The 19,059-nt window shown below is 38.6% G+C and overlaps 1 protein-coding gene across 3 annotated transcripts; it reads right to left on the bottom strand.

The window, feature by feature from the left end:
* Positions 1-1,338: 1,338 nt before the first annotated feature.
* Positions 1,339-18,498, bottom strand: CHURC1 (churchill domain containing 1). 3 transcript variants are annotated; one of them, XM_061180916.1, is made up of 4 exons: positions 18,395-18,498; positions 8,550-8,685; positions 6,921-6,994; positions 1,339-1,550 (listed from the first exon to the last, which is right to left on the bottom strand). In XM_061180916.1, exons 1-4 carry the CDS (start codon positions 18,431-18,433, stop codon positions 1,458-1,460), a joined length of 342 nt encoding a protein of 113 aa, XP_061036899.1. In that variant the 5' UTR covers positions 18,434-18,498; the 3' UTR covers positions 1,339-1,457. The 3 variants fall into 3 exon arrangements, with proteins under 3 accessions (XP_061036899.1, XP_061036900.1, XP_061036901.1); XM_061180917.1 differs by having other exon boundaries at positions 6,921-6,991; XM_061180918.1 differs by lacking the exon at positions 1,339-1,550 and adding an exon at positions 3,901-4,110.
* Positions 18,499-19,059: the final 561 nt, after the last annotated feature.

Genomic DNA, 19,059 nt, shown 5'->3' with positions numbered 1-19,059 from the left:
AAAGTCCAGAATGACACTTTGCTTAATGGTTATACTGCTACCAAATGGCAGAGGCCTACATGCCAGGTTTTATGACACCCAAGCCAGAATTCTTTCAACTATGCAAGGTAAGATATTCTAAGATCCCTTTGGAGCAATTGAAACCATTCTATTTATATTAACTAAAGTCCACACTTTATTCAGATTTCCCTAGTTTTACCAAATGTTCTCTTTCTGGTGCAGGATCTCATTCAGGATACCACATTACATTTAATAGTCATGCTCTTTTTTGGCTGTGAGAGTTCCTCAGACTTCCTTGTCTTTGATGACCTTGACAGTTTTGAGGAGTATTGGTCAGGTATTTTCCTCAATTGGGATTCCTCTCTCAACTGGGATTTGTCTGAAGTTTTTCTCATGATTAGACTGGGGTTACGGGTTTTGGGGAGGACGACCACAAAGGCAAAGTGTCATTCTCATCACATCATATCAAGAGTAATGCTATCAACGTGGCTCATTATCAATGATGATAATCTTGATCACCAGGCTAGTGTTTGTCAGGTTTCTCAGTGAACTAAAAGTTAAAGTCACTTTTCCCCCTTTCCATACTAAACTCTTTGGAAGGAAGTCACTATGCAAACCCATACTTAAGGAGTGAGGAGTATCTACATACATTATTTGAAATTTTTCTGCCTGGGGGATTTGTCTATTCTCTCCAATATATGTATTTATTTATTCAGTCATTCATTTGTATCAGTATGGACTCATGAATATTTATAGTTTGGTTTATAATCCAATACTACTTTATTTTGTTGCTCAAACTGTTCCAACTTAGGTCTCTGGGAGCTCCTTCAGCTGGCTCTTCTGTCCCTTTGGCATACTCCCAATCATTGTGATTTTTCGTTTCAGCACTTCGCTTTTTTGTGGCTCAAGATGCTCCAAGCTCACCCTGTGTATTTACTGCCCCAGTCCTAGACTCAGTCATTTCCCCAAGGAGTCCTAATTCCTTTTATTGGACCCAAGATCTGGGCACTAGATATGCTTTCCATCCTAGTTATTTTTCAGCCACATAGCTGCTAACAAAGATGCTTCATTCTGGCTGCACTGATGTGCACTGGGAACTTTAGCAGAAGAGCTCAGCTCTAGAGAACAGCAATCCCCTAAATTACTTTTTCTTTCTTACTTTTTTTTTTTTTTGGCCGTGCCACTCGATTTATGGGATCTTAGTTTCCGGACCAGGGGTTGAACCCGGGCCATGGCAGTGAAAGAACCGAGTCCTAACCGCTGGACCGCCAGGGAAGTCCCACTTTTTCTTTCAGAGAATAGGTAAGCCTAAGCAAAAAAAAATAATATGCAAATAACTTCCATTATAAACTAAGTTATGCAAATAACTTCCATTATAAACTAAGTCAGACAAACCATCAGGCTTGCTGTATTGTAAACCAACACAACATTGTGATTACAGAGCTGCAGAAGGATCCTTAGAATAACAGAGTCATTTGTCGGGGGTCGTCAGGGAGAATACTGATGGTATCTTCAGCTTTACCACATAACAGACACAGCATGGTATACTCCTAGAACAAGATAAAGTGCACAATTACCTTGAGGAACTGGGAGAAAGATGCTTCATAACTTTCTCTGGTAAAACTGTTCTCTGTAAATTGTCATGGATATGGTGTCTGTACATTAGATCAATTTCTTCAACACCTATAAGCAATATCTTAGGTTTAGTCTGTGTATCCCAGAGCCTTTTGTTTATATAAATTGAATACATGCTGACGCTCTATTTACTATGTATACAAGAATGTCATCTTGGAAATGCATGGCTATTTCCTGGACTTAGAAAACACACATACTGGGCTTACTTAGTGCTGCTATTTAAAGTAATGAAGCAATTTGAGTGTGGGCCCCTGAGGACAAATTCCTGTTCTTAGAGCTGTTCCCTTCTAGAATATTCAACACTAATAAGCAACAGAAATGATTTTTAAAACAACAAAAAAGGAAAAAAATTTCCAAACCCAAAAAGCTATTTTTATCTACCCCAGAAAAAATAAACAATTATGTTAAATCCATTAGTATGTCATGTCTCATATTTAGATAGCTAGTTGTCTAGAATTTGATCTATTTAAGGAGTTTTTTGTTTCTTGGGTTTAACAAATGTCCAGACTGGTGACAGAAGTTATTTTGTTTTAGGCAAAAATCCTTAGGGCAAAGTCCTGTTCTTATAGCTGTTCCTTTCTAGAATATTTAATATGGTCATAAGCTACAGAAACATATTTCTTTCAAAACTTTTACTCTAAAACTTTTTATCTTCTTTAGGAAAACAAGCATCTATACTAAATTTATTAGTATTTCCACATCTGACTTTGAGATTGTTGGCTGCCTGGAAATTGATCAGTCAAGGCAGTTTGTGTTTCATGGGTCTCTCACTAGAGAGAGGGTCATGGAGATAAACAGTGACTACAGTACAAAGACTCAGAACCAGGCAACTGCCTTTCCATTTCCTACTAGAGAGTTCAGCAGGGAGACCTAGTTGTAGGAGTGGAACGACTTTCTTAAAGACCACTTTTAATTTTAAAGTCTATTCTACACACACAGTAGAAACACAGGCTAGAGCTCAGCAAACAAATATGAGTCTCACAAATCAAAAACAAAATTAAAATCTACTCTCTCCAAGGTTTTACTGCTTTCAAATCCTACTTTCACCTACCAGACATTACTAGTAGGATGTCAACCTCTCACTGGAAATGAAGAAAAAAGTAATAAAGTCAAAATGGGAAAATGTGTGAAGCTAGACAACTATTTGAGTTTTCAACCAATCTATCCATTGACAAGTTTTTATTAAGTGCCTAAAGGCTCTGCAATGTGCCAGGTGCACCGGTAGACATGAGAGAAGGCAAGGACAAAGTCTGACCTTGCAAAACTTACAGTCTAACTTGGGAGAAAGGAAAAACCTAATACATGGTATAATCTGGAAAGGCTGTTAAATCAGTAAGACTGATTACACCTGTAATCTTTAATTTATAGGCAGTCTGGAATCCAAATTTCATTGTAGGTCAATTATTTGGAATTCAGAAGCAGTTTCCCACAGAAGTAACGTTGCACATGGCAGTTAGGTTCCCAGGGAAATCCAGGGAGTCTTTTAAATTTATACTGCACACGTGCTATAGAATCTAACCACATATAGCAGTGCTTCTGTGGGAAAATATGTCTAGAATTCTCTCTTGGGATGCCAGGAACACATTCTCACTTGGGATGCCAGGAATATGGTTGGATCAGGACACCCTTCACCCAAACTGGCCAAGTTAGGAGAATCAGAATTCCCCCCAGTCGTTCATGGAGACCTTCAAAGGCTCCACCTGGGCAAAGCCTGAGGGTAGAGAGTTGGAAGGAAAGGTGGAGTGGGTGGAATCACCTTTGGGCAAGATCAGATCCTTGTTTTATGCTGAGGGACCCATGGGCCTTTTCCCTCTATTATTATCTGTTAATTCTGACCCTTAGTCCTCTCCTTCCCTGGTCCACAGAGGAACAGAGAGCAGTCTCACAGTTTCCCTCTTGTTTCCTGAGGCAAATATATAGTCCTTTTAATGGATTTTAGGGTGATATAAAAAATACCAGATACCTGTAATCATTTATAATTTATTTTCTGTTTAAACTCTGTACTTATGTCTCTATTTTCCCTCTACTCTTGCCATCAGAAAATCTTACTTTGTTTAACAATGGTTTTGTTAAAAATGAATTTGTTTAAAAACAGAATCCTTATCTTTTAGAGATTCATATTGAAATATTTACAGAAGTAGTAATATGCTTGGGATTTGCTTCAAAGTAACCCTGTGGGGAGATGTGGAAATAGTGAGGTACAAATAAAGCAAACTGAAGCTGGGTACTGGAGATGAATACACTATTCTGCCTACTTTTGATTATGTTTAAATTTCCCATAAGACATTTAAAACAAAACAAAATATTACCAATGGTGGGAATCCCATCTTGAACCTGAACGGCTGCCGGAATAAGATGGGGGCTGGAGTGGGGTGGGGCTGAGGAAAGTAAGTCACAGCAGCTGAGCATGAAGAGTTCTTGGGGTCATCAGACTAAGATGGAAGTTACCAGCTGGCCAGTCACAGGAGTCGGGGCCTGCTGTGGGTACAAGAAGAGCTCAGAAAAGGGAGAAAGTAGTATGGGCTGAACTATTAAGAATAAGAAGGAGACAGAATTTAAGTTCAGCTTGAAAGAGGTAAGATTTAGTTGGCTTGAAGGTAGCGAAAGGGACACGTTAAGTCAAGGAAAAAGCACGAATAAAGACAGTGATATGGAATAGAGCAAGCACATCGCGTATGGAGTAGCAGAGGAGTGACAGGATGATGTGTTTCCAGAAGATTAATTTGAGGGCGGTGCGCACCACTATACTGTGGGGACTGCTGCAGTAATTCAGGTTTCAGCAGTATGGTCCCTGACACAGGGGGTGGCAGTGGAGACAGACAAAAGCAAGAGAAACTAAGGAAGAAAGGAGGGCAGGGAGGGCGTTAGGGTTAAAGAAGGAGATCCGGGAGATATCTGATACGGTTCATCAGACACTGAGGGTGCGTGTGCTCAACGTCTGAGGGAGTACAGAGAAGGTTCCTAGACCAGAGACCAAAGCTCAGGGGAAAAGTTAGGAGAAACTTTAGGGAGACAGTTAGGGAGAAACAGGAGAGGAAACCAGAGAGTAAGCAAAGGAACAGTCAAAATGATTTAAAAAGAAAGAAAAAAGTCTAGATCTATGGACCCCAGGGGAAGAAATGCTTCAAAAAGACAATGGTTATCAAAACCAGATCCAGAAGAGATGTTAAGAGAGATAAGAACTGAGGCAAGGTCACAGGATTTGGCCACCTTATAGGAAATCTATGAGAGAACAGTTTTAGTAAAGTGAAAATGAAAACCAGTTTGTAGGTTGTTAGGAGGAGCACAGGGAAATAAGGAAAATAGGGTAAAGAGCTATTCAAGTAAAGAAGCAAAAGGAGAGATGATCAGAGGATGAATCAAAGAGGGAGCTGAGTGAAACAAAAGGATTTTATTTTTAACAAATAAAGAAGAACTAAATATATTTAACGTAAAAATGCTTTAAATCTCACGGAGAAAAGAGGATGCTAGGAAGAGAGAAGATAACATGAGATTCCTGAGGAAATGCAGTGGGGGTAGCCATAAAGAGGAGGAAATAAAAATCTCTACTACAGGAGGGAAGGAAGAGAGTCTAAAGTTCGGGCAATGCTATGAATGGTGTGCAAAAGGAGAGTAGTGAGAAATGAGGGAAAGGGAGGCTGGCCAGCCCAGTAAGAACCTTGGGATGGGGAGCTTGGATATTATACTGCAGCTGAAGGTGAGCTACGGAAAGGCCAATGAGGTAGTCTGAAAGCATTATTTTAAGAAAAATATGCTGGTGGCAGAATATAGAATATGGGGGAGGGGGGGAGTGGATGTTGGGAGAGAAAGGACTGGCGGTGGAGAGTCTAGTTTAAGAGTTTTTTCCAAGAGAATTCCACACTATCTAGGGGTTGTGACTATAGCCATCTTCCTTTACCTTCTTTCTACCCCAAAGGAACTTCTGGGGAGCTTTGAAAATGGCTGTGCTCAGTCATAAAGGAAAATCAGCTAGACTTTGGTCTCATGGCAGTGACACACAATGGTTCAATTAGGGTATAAACAGGCAATCTCAATATCCACTTACAGACTCTAAAAAGCTCACAGGAGCTTCAGGAACCGCTGCAAAATAGCTATAAGCACTCTTTTCCTCCCGTGAATGGACAGAGCTGCTTCTTTAAGCCCCCGACATGTTCATTCCCCTATTCGGCCACTATTCATTCACTGAGATCTCGATTTTGCCCTAAGTGACATCTATCATATAAGTATCTTTGAGGCATAATTTTTGGATCCTGGGGAGACGTGGTCAGGATGTTAAGATGGACCACAAGATATTAGACCAGATTCTGACAGGTGACTAAGTGCCTTCTTCCACACTGAAATAAGAATGAATGAAAGTGGTTATACTATTTTATAAGATTCTGCTGTAGAAGATTTTTTCCCCCTAATTATATAGTACCACCCAAATTTAAAGGATTAAAAAAAATTCCCTTGCCTGTTAAAACTCTTACCTCACATTTATGTCCTCTGGATGAACATGTAGTTCACACTAAATAAGTAACTCAATCTGAGGGCTTGAAAGCGGAGGCAGTGAGGGACAGATACAGGTAAGTGTGTCCTCATGCTTTCCAGTTTGTCCTTGGCTCTCCCTCACTGTCCAGCTTTTCTTCCTGACCATTAGACCTGTGAATCTTCAGCAACTTCAGGCCTACACCAGCCTGTAGAATTCTGTAGAATTCTTCACATGCTCTCACAATTGTATAAGGACTAATCCTTATACTACATCCTTATTCTCTATCCTTATATGATTCAGCTTCTCTCTTCCAACCATGATACACCTATCTTGTCATTTTACTTATCAAATAATATTAAAATATTGCAATTGAGACTACAGAGTTGCTGGACTCTACATGCCTATAAGGGAAACAAAGATAATTTCGTTAGCATGATTTCCATGCTCAGCAAGTATGGTGGCAGTGGGCAGGCCAACACTTAAAGCCAAGAATTGTGCAATCATGTAACTGGGTAGAGAAAAAAGAGGCACAATAGTAACCTCATATGAAGCCATAATGTGCTGTTCTTTATAAGCAAAATGACAGGACTGAGATATCATTTGTAAGGCATGTGTTTTGCTTTGTGACTGTTGTGAAGACAGATTTGAACAGATCCACCCACATCTGAAGTGTCTCTCAACTTACACAAGTGGAAGAGAGGGTCTCCTCTAAGATTCACTAGTACTTCATTTATGAAGACTATACCTAGATTTTTCAAGGGTACTCTTATTGTTCCCCTCCCCCGCAATAACATACCCACATTTATACATTTACCTGAAATTCATCCATGATACTGAACGTATACTCATGCCTGGCTATTACATGATGACAATTCTTACAAAGATCTGCTGAAACAGAGAGAGACTTAATTAAGTCTTAGAAGGTGTCCTAAGAGAGTAAAATTTCTAGTCTTAGCATGGTATTGCTTTGAAAGAATCTTAACTCTGTCATATTGAACATAGCAGGAAACCCATTATAATATCTACCTTGATAAAAAATCCAGACTCCGTCACACAGCAACACTATATAATTAAGAGCCTGCACTCAGAGATTTAATGTGCATATATTCATTCCTATTGAAAGCTCTCTAAGGTAATCAATTAACGGATATGTAAGTGTGTTTTTGAAACTAGCTGGACCTGTCTAACTATGTAGGAGCTTTTATTCTCAGGAATGATAGAAATTGTGCTACTAACCAATCATAAACAAAAAGCTAACACTAGACTTTAAAGTGAATTTAGCAGTAACAAAAGGCTCTAGTAAAAACAATATAGTAATAATAACTATGATACATTGAGTGCTTAATGTGTGCCAGATACTGTTTTAAATACTTTGTATCTGTTTTTCACTTAATCTTCTCAAAAACCCAGTGAGGTAGATACTATTGTTATCATGTTCATAGGGATAAGGAAACAAAGGCACACTATGGATAAGAACTAGGAAGACCACAGCTGAGCTAGGAAGTGTTGGAACCAGAATTCAAACCCAAGCTTTTTCGCTCCAGAGCCCTTGCTTTTGACCACTATCCTCTATTACCTGGAAAAAAAATAGAGTTTAAAGGGGTACATGCTACAAAGAAAGAAAAAGATTCTTCTAATTTAGAACATTTTTCCATAGTCTGACTCTATTCTAAAGGCTTAGTGTCTTTTGCACCTTTCTTTCAAAATATCATTATTTGCACATTTAATCCTCATATAGTCAGAACATACCAAAAAATCAGGAGACAAGCAAAAAGGAAATGTGAACAATTTAAATAGTTGCCATAATATCTGGGCATGAAAGTGCACATATACTTAATTTACTTGTAGAGATTCTTAATGCCAACCTCAGAACTTATTTATTTTTATTATAGTTATTTATTTGATTTCCCAGTATCAAGGATGAGGAATAGCATATGAAAGTAGCATACTTACAGTAGCAAAAGAAAGAAACTATAAACTGACAGTAACAAAAGAGACAAAAGCTATAAAAGCAGAAACAAGACTAAAAAAACCATAGCATCCCAGAGCCATTTAGTGTAAGGGCAAACAGCCCTAAACACTTTAATAGCTGTTGGAGCGCATCACTGTATTATATTATAGTAGAAAGTGAAAATTCACATGGATGACCCTAAGTTAAAAAAAAAAAGTCCCTGTATCTTGTTTCAGAAGACACAGTCTTTAAAGATAAACAAAAGAAAATTGGTGCCTGAATCATAAGCTTCAGTTATCTGCAAAAGTCATTTATGTGGAATATCTGATGATGCTACATAAATGAGATGTTACCAACATTTTCCTCTTAAAAAACTAACTAGTGATTTTGTGTTGCAATATGATAGTGAAATAGGCCTCATAAGACTGCGCAACCTAACTCCCAAAAGCTGATACCTGCTAACGGACTCAGATGGAAAAAAAGTCTACTTACGATCATAGGTAACTATTTCTTCTCCATCTTCCTCTTTCAAAGATTTGTTTGTGATCAGCATAAAATCCCGCTTACTGCACACTGCACAGCCTATAAAGTTCAGCAAGAAAGATCCATTCTCCAGGCAGATGTTACCCTAAAATAAGAAAAACAGGAATTTAATTTTCTTTTTTGAGGGGATTTTAATTTTCTTATATTTCAAAATCCTTGGTGAAAATGATTAATAGACTTAAAGTCTCTAAAGGCAAAAAACATGGCCAGGATTTACTTGCTTGAAGTGTACACCAAGTAATTTTTGAAATTACTAGCTTTCCTCTAGAAGTATTATTTATAGTAAATAAAACTGAAGAAGTGTTAGAGCTTAGGACTGCAACTGTGTTTAAGAGGACTAAATGCAAATGGATATTTACTAACAACTTAATGAAGTCTTAATATAACATGTGAAAAGGAAAAATCAGAAAAATCTAATAGCCAACACTATTAAATGAGGTATCATATTATAAAGCTAGAATGAAAATTCAATCAAAATGGAAACACTGAGCCAATGATAAAAATGATCTTATCCACTGTGATGCTCAGTTGACTGTTGAAACAGCATTTTTTCAAGCCTTAAAAATACCACAAAATAAACAAAGAGAAATAAACTCTCAGCTCTATAGATGTCAGTCCCTAGGATATGTGTGATTCAGGCAGAAAAGGTAAGTTCTGCAATTCATCAGATTGACACCGTGGCATTTAAAAGAGAAAGGGTTTTACTTGTCATTAAGAAACTGTAAACAACATATGCTCCTGGCTCAAGGGAGGTCTTTGCTAAAGGCTTACTAATAATTGTTCATAACTTAAAGTCACTTCATAAACTACCTAGGTCTACTCATTTTTAAAAAAATTTTTATTTTATATTGGCGTATAGTTGATTAACAATGTTGTGTTAGTTTCAGGTGTACAGCAAAGTGATTCAGTTATACATGTATCTATTCTTTTTCAAGTTCTTTTCCCATTTAGGTTATTACAGAATGTTATTTCTTTTTTTTAAATTAAAGTATAGTTGACTTAAAATAGTATAATTAGTTTCAGGCATGCAACATACTGATTCAATATTTTTATAGATTACACTCCATATAAAGTTATTATATAATATGGGTTATATTCCTTCTGCTGTACATTACATCTTTGTAACTTATTCATTTTATACCTAGTAGTTTGTACCTCTTAATCTCCTTTACATCCTCCCACCCCTCACCCCTCTGGTAACCACTAGTTTGTTCCATGAATCTGTGAGTTTGTTTCTGTTTTGTTTTGTTCATTCGTTTGAATAAACAAATTTATTTATTTATTTTTAGATTATTTCAATAGAACAAATATATTTATCTATTTTAATATTTATTTATTTATTTAAATAGTTATTAATTTATTTTGGTTGCACCGGGTCTTAGTTGAGGCACATGGGATCTGTGTTGCAGCATGTGGGATCTTTAGTTGTGGCATGTGGGCTTCTCAGCAGCAGCATGCGGACTCTTAGTTGCGGCATGCATGTGGGATCGTCAACCAGGGATGGAGCCCGGGCCCCCTGTATTGGCAGTGCGGAGTCTTACCCACTGGGCCACCAGGGAAGCCCCTGCTTGATTTTTTAGATTCCACATATAAGTGAAAACATACAGTATCTGTCCTTCTCGGACTTATTTTGCTAAGCATAGTACTCTCCAGGTCCATCCATGTTGTCGCAAATGGCAAAATTTCATTCTTTTTTATGGATGAGCAATATATATTGTATATATATACTACATCTTCTTTATCCATTCATCTGTGATGGACACTTAGGTTGCTTTCACATCTTGGTTATTGTAAATAATGCTGCTATGAATACTGGGGTGCATATATCTTTTTGAATTAGTGTTTTCATTTTCTTCGGATATATACCCAGGAGTGGACCTGCCGGATCATATTGTAGTGAGGAACCTCCACACTGTTTTACATAGTGGCTGTACCAATTTACATTCTCACCAACAGTGTACTGCGGTTTCCTTTTCTTCACATCCTGGCCAACACTTTATTTTTTAAGTGGCATGGGTCACATCTGGGCTTCCACCATGCTCCTATCAGCCAGACTTGCATTTAATTTAATTAATTAATTTATTGGCCGCACCACACGGCATGTGGGATCTTAGTTCCCCGACCAGGGATTGAACCCATGCCCCCTGCAGTGGAAGCATGGAGTCTTAACCACTGGACCGCCAGGGAAGTCCCACCAACACTTATTATTTGTTGTCTTTTTGATAATAGCCATTCTAACAGGTGTGATGCGATCTCTCGTGGTTTTGATTTGCATTTCCCTGATGACTAGTGATGTTGAGCATCTTTTCATGTGCCTGTTGGCCACGTCTTCTTTGGAAAAATGCCTATTCAGGTCCTCTACCAATTTTTTAATTGGGTTATTTTTTTTGATAGTAGTTCAACCTCATTTCTGACCAACAAAAAAACTGAGGTATTTTTAATAGTTAATGTGACTAAAAACCATTCAAACTAACGCATTTCTCCAATGCAGCTATGTGCCTGATACTGTGCAAAGCATGGCGGAGGATTCCGAGGACTCCAGGATGAGTCACATACGTTTCTACCTTCAAGGAGCTTATGAAGTATGAGGGAGTAAAGACCCGTCTTAACCAATGCCACAGTGAAGCCTTCCTGGATTCCCAGCACCACCATTAACTAAGTGCCTTCGTAGTGCTATGTATTAAGAGGTTAACTCTGGTGGGGGGAAATCAAATTAACTATGCACTTTGGAGATACTAAAACATAGGCACATCAACATAACTACTAAAGGGGAAAAAAAGCCTTGGGATTAAAGTATAAATTTCCAGCTATTAAGAACAAGTGCTTTGATTTTTTTAAAAAATAAACTTTACTGAGGTATAATTTACATACAATAAAATCCACACATTGTAAGGGTATACATGAAAGAATTTTAACAAATGTATATACCAATGTAATCACTACCCCAATCAAGATACAAAAATTTCTGTCTTCCCAGGAACTCCTTCCTGCTTTGCAGTCTATCTCCAACCCCTATCTCACCTCAGGCACCCACTGACCTGATTTCTATCTCCAGAGATTAGTTTTGCCTGTTCTAAAGTTTTACATAAATAGAATCATACAGTATACTCTTTTACACCCAGCTTCTTTTGCCTAAAATGATGTCCATGTTAATTATCTATGTTGTTGTATGTATTGGTAGTTCATTGCTTTTTTAATGCCAAGTAGTATCCCATTGCATGGATCTATCTGTTGATAAGACATTTGGGTTCTTCCCAGTTTTTGGTTGTTATGAATAAAGTAGCTATAAAGATTCGTGTATAAGTCTTGTGTAGACATATGCCTTTCTCTTGAGTAAATATCTAGAAGTGGAATTGCTGAGTCATACAGTAAAAATATGGTATATATATATAAACTTTATAAGAAACTGCCAATTAGTTTCCATTTTCTATTCCCACCAGCAATGTGTGAGTTCCAGATTTCCCACAATCTCATCAACACTAGGTATTATGTCTTTTTTATTTTAGCCATTCTAATGATGTAAAGTGTTGTCTCATTGTAGTTTTAATTATATTTCCCTGATGACTAGTGATGTTGAGCATCTTTTCATGGTGCTTATTAATATATCTTATTTTGTGAAATATCTATTCAAGTCTTTTGCCCATTTTTTGAAAAGTTAAATTGTTTATCCTCTTATTGAGTTATAAAAGTTCTTTATGTATCTTAGGTACAAACCCTTTGTCAGATACATGTATTACAAATATTTCTGTCTTTGGTTTGCCATTTTTTAAATGGTGTCTCTTGAAGAGCAAACAGTTTTGATTTTTATGAAGTCCAGTTTATTAAATTTCTTTCATTGTTTGTGCTTTTCTTCTAAAACATCTTGCCTACCCCAAGGTTGCAAAGATTTTCTTTGTTTTCTTCTAGAAATTTTATAGTTTTAGCTGGTAGGTTTAGGTTTATGATCCATTTTGAAATAACTTTTATATATGGTCTGAGGTAAGGACCAAGTTTCATTTATTTCTATATGAATATCCAGTTGTTCCATCAACATTTGTTGAAAAGACTATCCTTTCCCCACTGCATTACATTGGCAACTTCGTGGAAAACTCAAATCATCCTATATATGTGGGTCTACTTTTGACTATTCTCTTCCCTTGATTTATATGTCTATCTTTTGCACTAATCTCCCACTCTTTTCATTTTTGTAGCTTTATAGTAGTTTTTAAATTAGGTAGTTTACGTCCTATAATTTGGCTAGTCTAGGTTCTTTTCATTTCCATATAAATTTTAGAATCAGCTTATAAACTTTTACAAAAAAGCCTGCTGGGTTTGTTTTTTGTTTTTTTTTAATTTATTTATTTGTCTATTTTTGGCTGCACTGGGTCTTCGTTGCTGCGCGTGGGTTACTCTTCGTTGTGGCGCGCGGGCTTTTCATTGCGGTGACTTCTCTTGTTGCGGAGCACGGGCTCTAGGCACGCAGGCTCAGTAGTTGTGGCTCACAGGCTCTAGAGCACAGGCTCAGTAGTTGTGGCGCACGGGCTTAGTTGCTCTGTGGCATGTGGGATCTCCCCGGACCAGGGCTTGAACCTGTGTCCCCTCCATTGCCAGGAGGATTCTTAACCACTGTGCCACCAGGGAAGCCCCTCCTGCTGGGGTTTGAACTGGGACTGCCTCGAATCTATAAAAGCTGACTGCCAAAGACTCCAAGGTATTAAGTAATTTTTAAAAAAGTCTTAAAAGAATAAAGATCTAAATACCATTTTCAAATAAGCAGAACTCTCAACAGAACTGCACACATAAACACAGGCACCTTATACAATATGCTCTAACCTCTGTAATCTGACCATATAAGCAGGCAGAATGTAAACTCTAAACACTGAGGGAAGAGAAAAGGGATCTATGTTATCAGTTGTGAGGTAGGGAAATAAATTCTTGAAATGGCAAATGCAAGTACAGTAAATAAGAAACTGATGGGGCTTTCTCTAAGGGACTTAGTCATTTGAAAGTGAGGATAACCTTCATCAGTGAGGCATGATTCTTTTATTAGATGAAACAAGATTATTAATGTCCAAATTTGGGAAAGTAAATTAAAGCATACAATATTCAGAGAAGCTTTTGAGGCTCTCACAATGGGAGGAAAAAGAAGAATAAAATCTAAATCAATTCCACAGTAATAACAGTAAACTATAACAGTTTCGAGAAGACAGGAAAAAAGGCAAACATTAAATATCCTTAGAAAATGTGATTCAGCTAAATCCTGGTTGAGGATCTATAAAGGTATACAAATGTGCAAGAAGAAATGGTTGAGGGACTTCCTTGGTGGTTCAGTGGTTAAGAATCCGCCTGACAATGCAGGGGACACGGGTTCGAGCCCTGGTCCGGGAAGATCCCACATGCCGTGGAGCAACTAAGCCCGTGAGCCACAACTACTGAGCCTGCACTCTAGAGCCCGTGAGCCACAACTACTGAAGCCTGCGTGCCTAGAGCCCGTTCTCCACAACGAGAAGTCACCGCAATGAGAAGCCTGCGCACCACAACGAAGAGTAGCCCCCGCTCGCTGCAACTAGAGAAAGCCCGCGCACAGCAACGAAGATCCAACGCAGCCAAAAATAAATAAATAAATTTATTAAAAAAAAAAAAGAATAGTTGAATACTATGATGATAATTAGTATGAAAGTATATTATGATAAACTCTTATAAATTTGAGAAATCTGCAACTATACTGACAATGATTGGGCCAATTTGCTTCTTCCAAAAAACTATTATTTCAGATGGTATAACTTAACAATGCATACGTTTTGTCAGGGAGTACTTAAAATTGAAAATAGAAAATACAGTTTTTAAAGAACCAAATTCTAGTTTTGCTGATTTTCTCTATTGTTTTTCTATTTCTTAGTTCATAATTTCTACTCTAGTCTTTATTATTTCCTTTCTTCTGCTTGCTTTGGGTTTAGTCTGCTCTTGTTTTTTTCACTGTCTTAAAGTGGAAAGTTAGGTTATTGATTCCAGATTGTTTTTTTTTAATATAGGCATTTTAAAATGCATCATTTTAAAGCATCCATTTCCATACAATTGTTTTACCAATTATATATCACACTCAGCATTTAATTAAATATGGTTTAATGCTAAGCAACAATTTGAGTACGTGAACTTTTATAGTTTAATTTTAAGTGAGGTATATAAAACATAACTTCTAATTTAAACATATAACTAATTTACACTCATTACTTCCTTCTGATTAACCTAAATTTAAGCTACATTTCTGTATTGCTGCTGAATTACTAAGAATTTTAGAGCTGAAACTTGAACTATATGAAATATAGGCTTCATTTCCAGTTTGATGTGGAAATGTTTTATTACAATTTTGGGCCTGATCAGTTATTTTAGAAAATGCAGTAGAGTTCTAGTTCCAACTGGTTTGCTAAATGCTTTTCTGAATGAAAAAAAATAGTTTGGTTCACCATCGAGTAAAAAAATTTGAGTTCAGAAAATTATTATGGTTCATTTCCAATCTGATTCATGCTTGAGTTCAAGTTCTTGGCATAATTTTACAAGCAAGTGGGCCAGAGCTCTGTTAGAAATTTTCTAGCCTGTGGAAAACATCCACCACAAAACTCCAGAAATTTTATGAAACCAAAGATAAATAATCAAACATTTATTACCTCCTCATTCTGCATTTAGACCTACCCAACATGCTAATCCATTATTTTCCTCTGCCAAACTTTCTGAATGAGTGAACTATACTTGCTACCACCACCTGAGTACCTTTTCCTTCGCTAGGCTCAAGCAGAGTGGCTTCTGCTCTTACCGCCCTTAAAAATATCTCATGACTTAAAAAAATCCCAGAGTTGGAAGGATCCTTGAGATTTCAAGTAGTCATTTAGTCTCTACAGAACAACAGGAAGACAGTTCAATTCCTCTAAGGTTACCCATTCTATTAAAAAAAACAAAATCTGTTAGAAAATTCTTTATTCTGATTCAAAGCCTACAACCCCCTAACATCCACCCACTAATTATTTCTAAATCTGCCTTCTGAAATTTCAAAGAAAAGCTCAGTTCTTCCTTATGACAGCCCTTTATTTATTTGAGAACAGAATAAAATCAGAGAAAACTGCTTCAGGTACTTTCCTGGTTTTCCAGTCACCTCAGTGCTTTTCTCTACTCTTCTTCCTATACTTTTATTTTCACTTCCTAAATTAATTTATTCCCTGAAGCTCAGTTCTTGATTCTGGTTGATTCTCTACATTCTTTTCCTAAGAGAACAAATTATTTCTATTTTGACTCCTTTATTTGGCTGACTCATCTGTTTGAATCTCTTACCCAAACTGCCATCCTATATTTTCACTTGACTCCTGGCATGTTACATTCTCAACCTCGGATGAAACATGATAAAAAAAAAATCTGATCATTTGCTCCCCCAATTTTGGTTCTCCCTCCCTCCCAGATGGCTCCAATTTCTGTAATACTTCCAAATTTCCCAGCTGCCTAGATTGAGAACCCTTAGATCATCGACAGCTCTTCTCTTCTTCCTTCCTACATTAAATTGGTTGAGTCCTGTTAATTCTTTCTTTGAAATGAGGACTGGTACTTCCCTGGTGGTGCAGTGGTTAAGAATCCGCCTGCCAATGCAGGGGACACGGGTTCAAGCCCTGGTCCGGAAAGATTCCACATGCCGCGGAGCAACTAAGCCCCTATGCCACAACTACTGAGCCTGCGCTCTAGAGCCCTCGAGCTACAGCTACTGAGCCCGCGTGCTGCAACTACTGAAGCCCACGCTCCTAGAGCCCGTGCTCCGCAACACAAGCCACCGTAATGAGAAGCCCGCACACCGCAAGGAAGAGTAGTCCCCGCTCGACGGAAGACGCAACTAGATAAAGTCCCCGCAGAGCAACGAAAACCCAACGCAGCAATCAATCAATCAATCAATAAATGAGGTCTTCATTATCTCATGCCTATACTACTGTTGCCATTTGGTTCCCCAAATGCTCTGTAGGGCTGTCCTTTTACATTTTCCCCCATCCCATCATCTCAACATACAACCATAAGATTCATTTTCCTAAATAGAAGATTTCAGAATCATTTCCCTATTCAATTTTTTTTGATAGTTGCCCAATGCCTAAACTTCTCAATATAATTTTTGTCTTTTGATTAGCTCAACACTTAAAAACCCAACCTAATATCCTTTTTTTTTTTTGGCCACACCGCAGCATGTGGGATCTTAGTTCCCCGACCTGGGATCAAACCTGTTCCCCCAGCAGTGGAAGCATGGAGCCAGGGAATTCCCCAACCTAATATCTTTAACACTATCCACGGCAAACATCTGCCTCATGGTGCCTATAATGTGCAGTTTTCATTACTGGATTCACAAAGATCTCTTTTTAAACTTAAAAAAAAAAAAGTATGAAATAGAACACAACACAGAAATGTGAAACGTAAAGGTACAGCATAATGCCTCTACCTATTAAATATCAGTAGTACCCCAGTGTGACAACCAAAAATGTCTCCAGATATTGTCAAATGTCCCTTGGGAGGCAAAATCACTCCCAGTTGAGAGCCACTGCTCCATTCACTTTCATTACTCATTCACTCATGGTGTTCCATGCTATGGCTGTATCACATTTTTCCAGTCTACTACCACAAACAATGCTGTTATGAACATTCTTATACCAGTCTCCAGGAACACACTAGGCACATGCATTTATCTGTCTAAAATGGGAACTGCTGGGTCATTCAGCAGGCATACCTTTAACTTTTTTTTTTTTTTCTGATAATGCTAGACCTTTTTCAAAGAGGTTGTACCATATGAGTGCTCATGTTGTTATAAAACCTTCCCAAAAGACTAAGTATTATTCAAAATATTAAGAGACAGAACCAACTATATAGATTTTCTACCTCCCAACCAATATGAGAATCCTTGTTCTTGTTATTTTCCCCCAGCCTCAGCGCCTCCTTTCCTTTTCTACCCTAGTCACAACTATCCTTCAAGTCCCAACTGAAGTCCACCTTTCTGTTGGGAGAACAGCGCTGTCCCCTATTGCTCTCCCCTTTCTCTAAACCGTAATAGCATTTATGGACCGTACTAGTCATTTTTTGTTAATCACGTGCTCCCGTAAAATGTAAGCTCTTTGGCAGCACGGAAGCTGCCTTTTATTTCTTCTTGGGTATCCCTTTCTGGCCTAGCAAAGTAATCTAGTTACACGCACACAAACGTTCAGTAAGTATACCTTGAATGAATGAGAGTAAACAAACTTCTCAATCTCCTGAGCTTGAAAGGAACAGAGATTTAAAAGAAAGTAACAGCCAGGAAACCTGAGTTCTAGTCTTGGCTCTCACACAAACTAGAATGTGAACTTCGCCAAGTGGTTCCCCCTCTCTAGGCATTAGTTTCATCTGCAAAATTGGGTTAGAATAGATGACCTAAGAGGTCCCTTCCAGCGCTAGAATTCAGGAAGAGCACTGAACGTTATCAAATCAAGCTTGAGGATGAGACCAGGGTAGAGATGGGGGTGTCCCTCTGTTGTCGACTGGGTTGCTGGTGGTGGTAGGGTTTCACTTGTTTTCCCCTTGAAGCTCAAGAGAAATTGGGTGACGGCTGATATCAGTCGCCAGGGCGGGGATCAGCAGGAACCGATGGCTGCAGGCCATCCCCGCTGTCAGGTGCCTACATACAGCTGCCGCGTCACTGGATGGGGCGGAGCGGCTGAGTGCGCCCCGCGCCCGGCCTCCCAGAGAAGGCCGGCCGGGGATATGAGAAGCCTCAGGGGCGGCCATGGGCCAAGGGAGAGGGAAGTTCTCGACGCCCACTCGCTCACCCGGTTGGGATATTCCTTCTCCACACAGTCCCCACACATCGCGACGCAGTTAACGAGGAAGTCCCTCTGCTGCTTCCGGGAAGAGGAAACCTCGCGAGAGCTCAGAGAAAGTCGCCGCATGCGTCCAGAGTACTCACCCTGGAGTGTTGGGTCTTGGGAACTAATTCCAAGTCTCCGCCCCTTAGCAACTATTGTTAGGGCAGGGTCTGGTCTTCCAAACTACAACCGACAGCAAAGGGTAGGACTTTAGAAACCTTCCGAGAGAGAGGAAGGGACCGTGGACCATATGGCAGGAAGGGGAAAGGGATCTTGGACCGAGCAAAGTTCCAACAGGCGCCTTCCTGAGTCTAGGCTGACAGAAAGCCAAGTCACAATACACAAGAAAGGGAATTGTTTTTTGCTGCTTCAGCTTACTCCGTATATAAAGCTGAAATTACAATTTGGGTACCTTTCCCTACCATTTCTTAGGGCAGTGAGAGTGATAGTTCAGATCTTGGCAGGGGAATAAGCAATAAATGAAGTGTTTGGGAAGAGGCACTTATAGTTCTGCAGAGAATCTCCTGAAAACACAAAATGTTAATAATAAATGACCATTCCAGAGGCCTCTGGAGGACAAAGCAATGGGAAACGTGTTTCTATCTCTCTATGTGTCTTCCTTTTTAGAT

The sequence above is a fragment of the Eubalaena glacialis genome, chromosome 2 (assembly GCF_028564815.1).
Source record: "Eubalaena glacialis isolate mEubGla1 chromosome 2, mEubGla1.1.hap2.+ XY, whole genome shotgun sequence".
Taxonomy (NCBI): domain Eukaryota; kingdom Metazoa; phylum Chordata; class Mammalia; order Artiodactyla; family Balaenidae; genus Eubalaena; species Eubalaena glacialis.
This window is presented reverse-complemented; position numbering and strand designations above follow the sequence as displayed.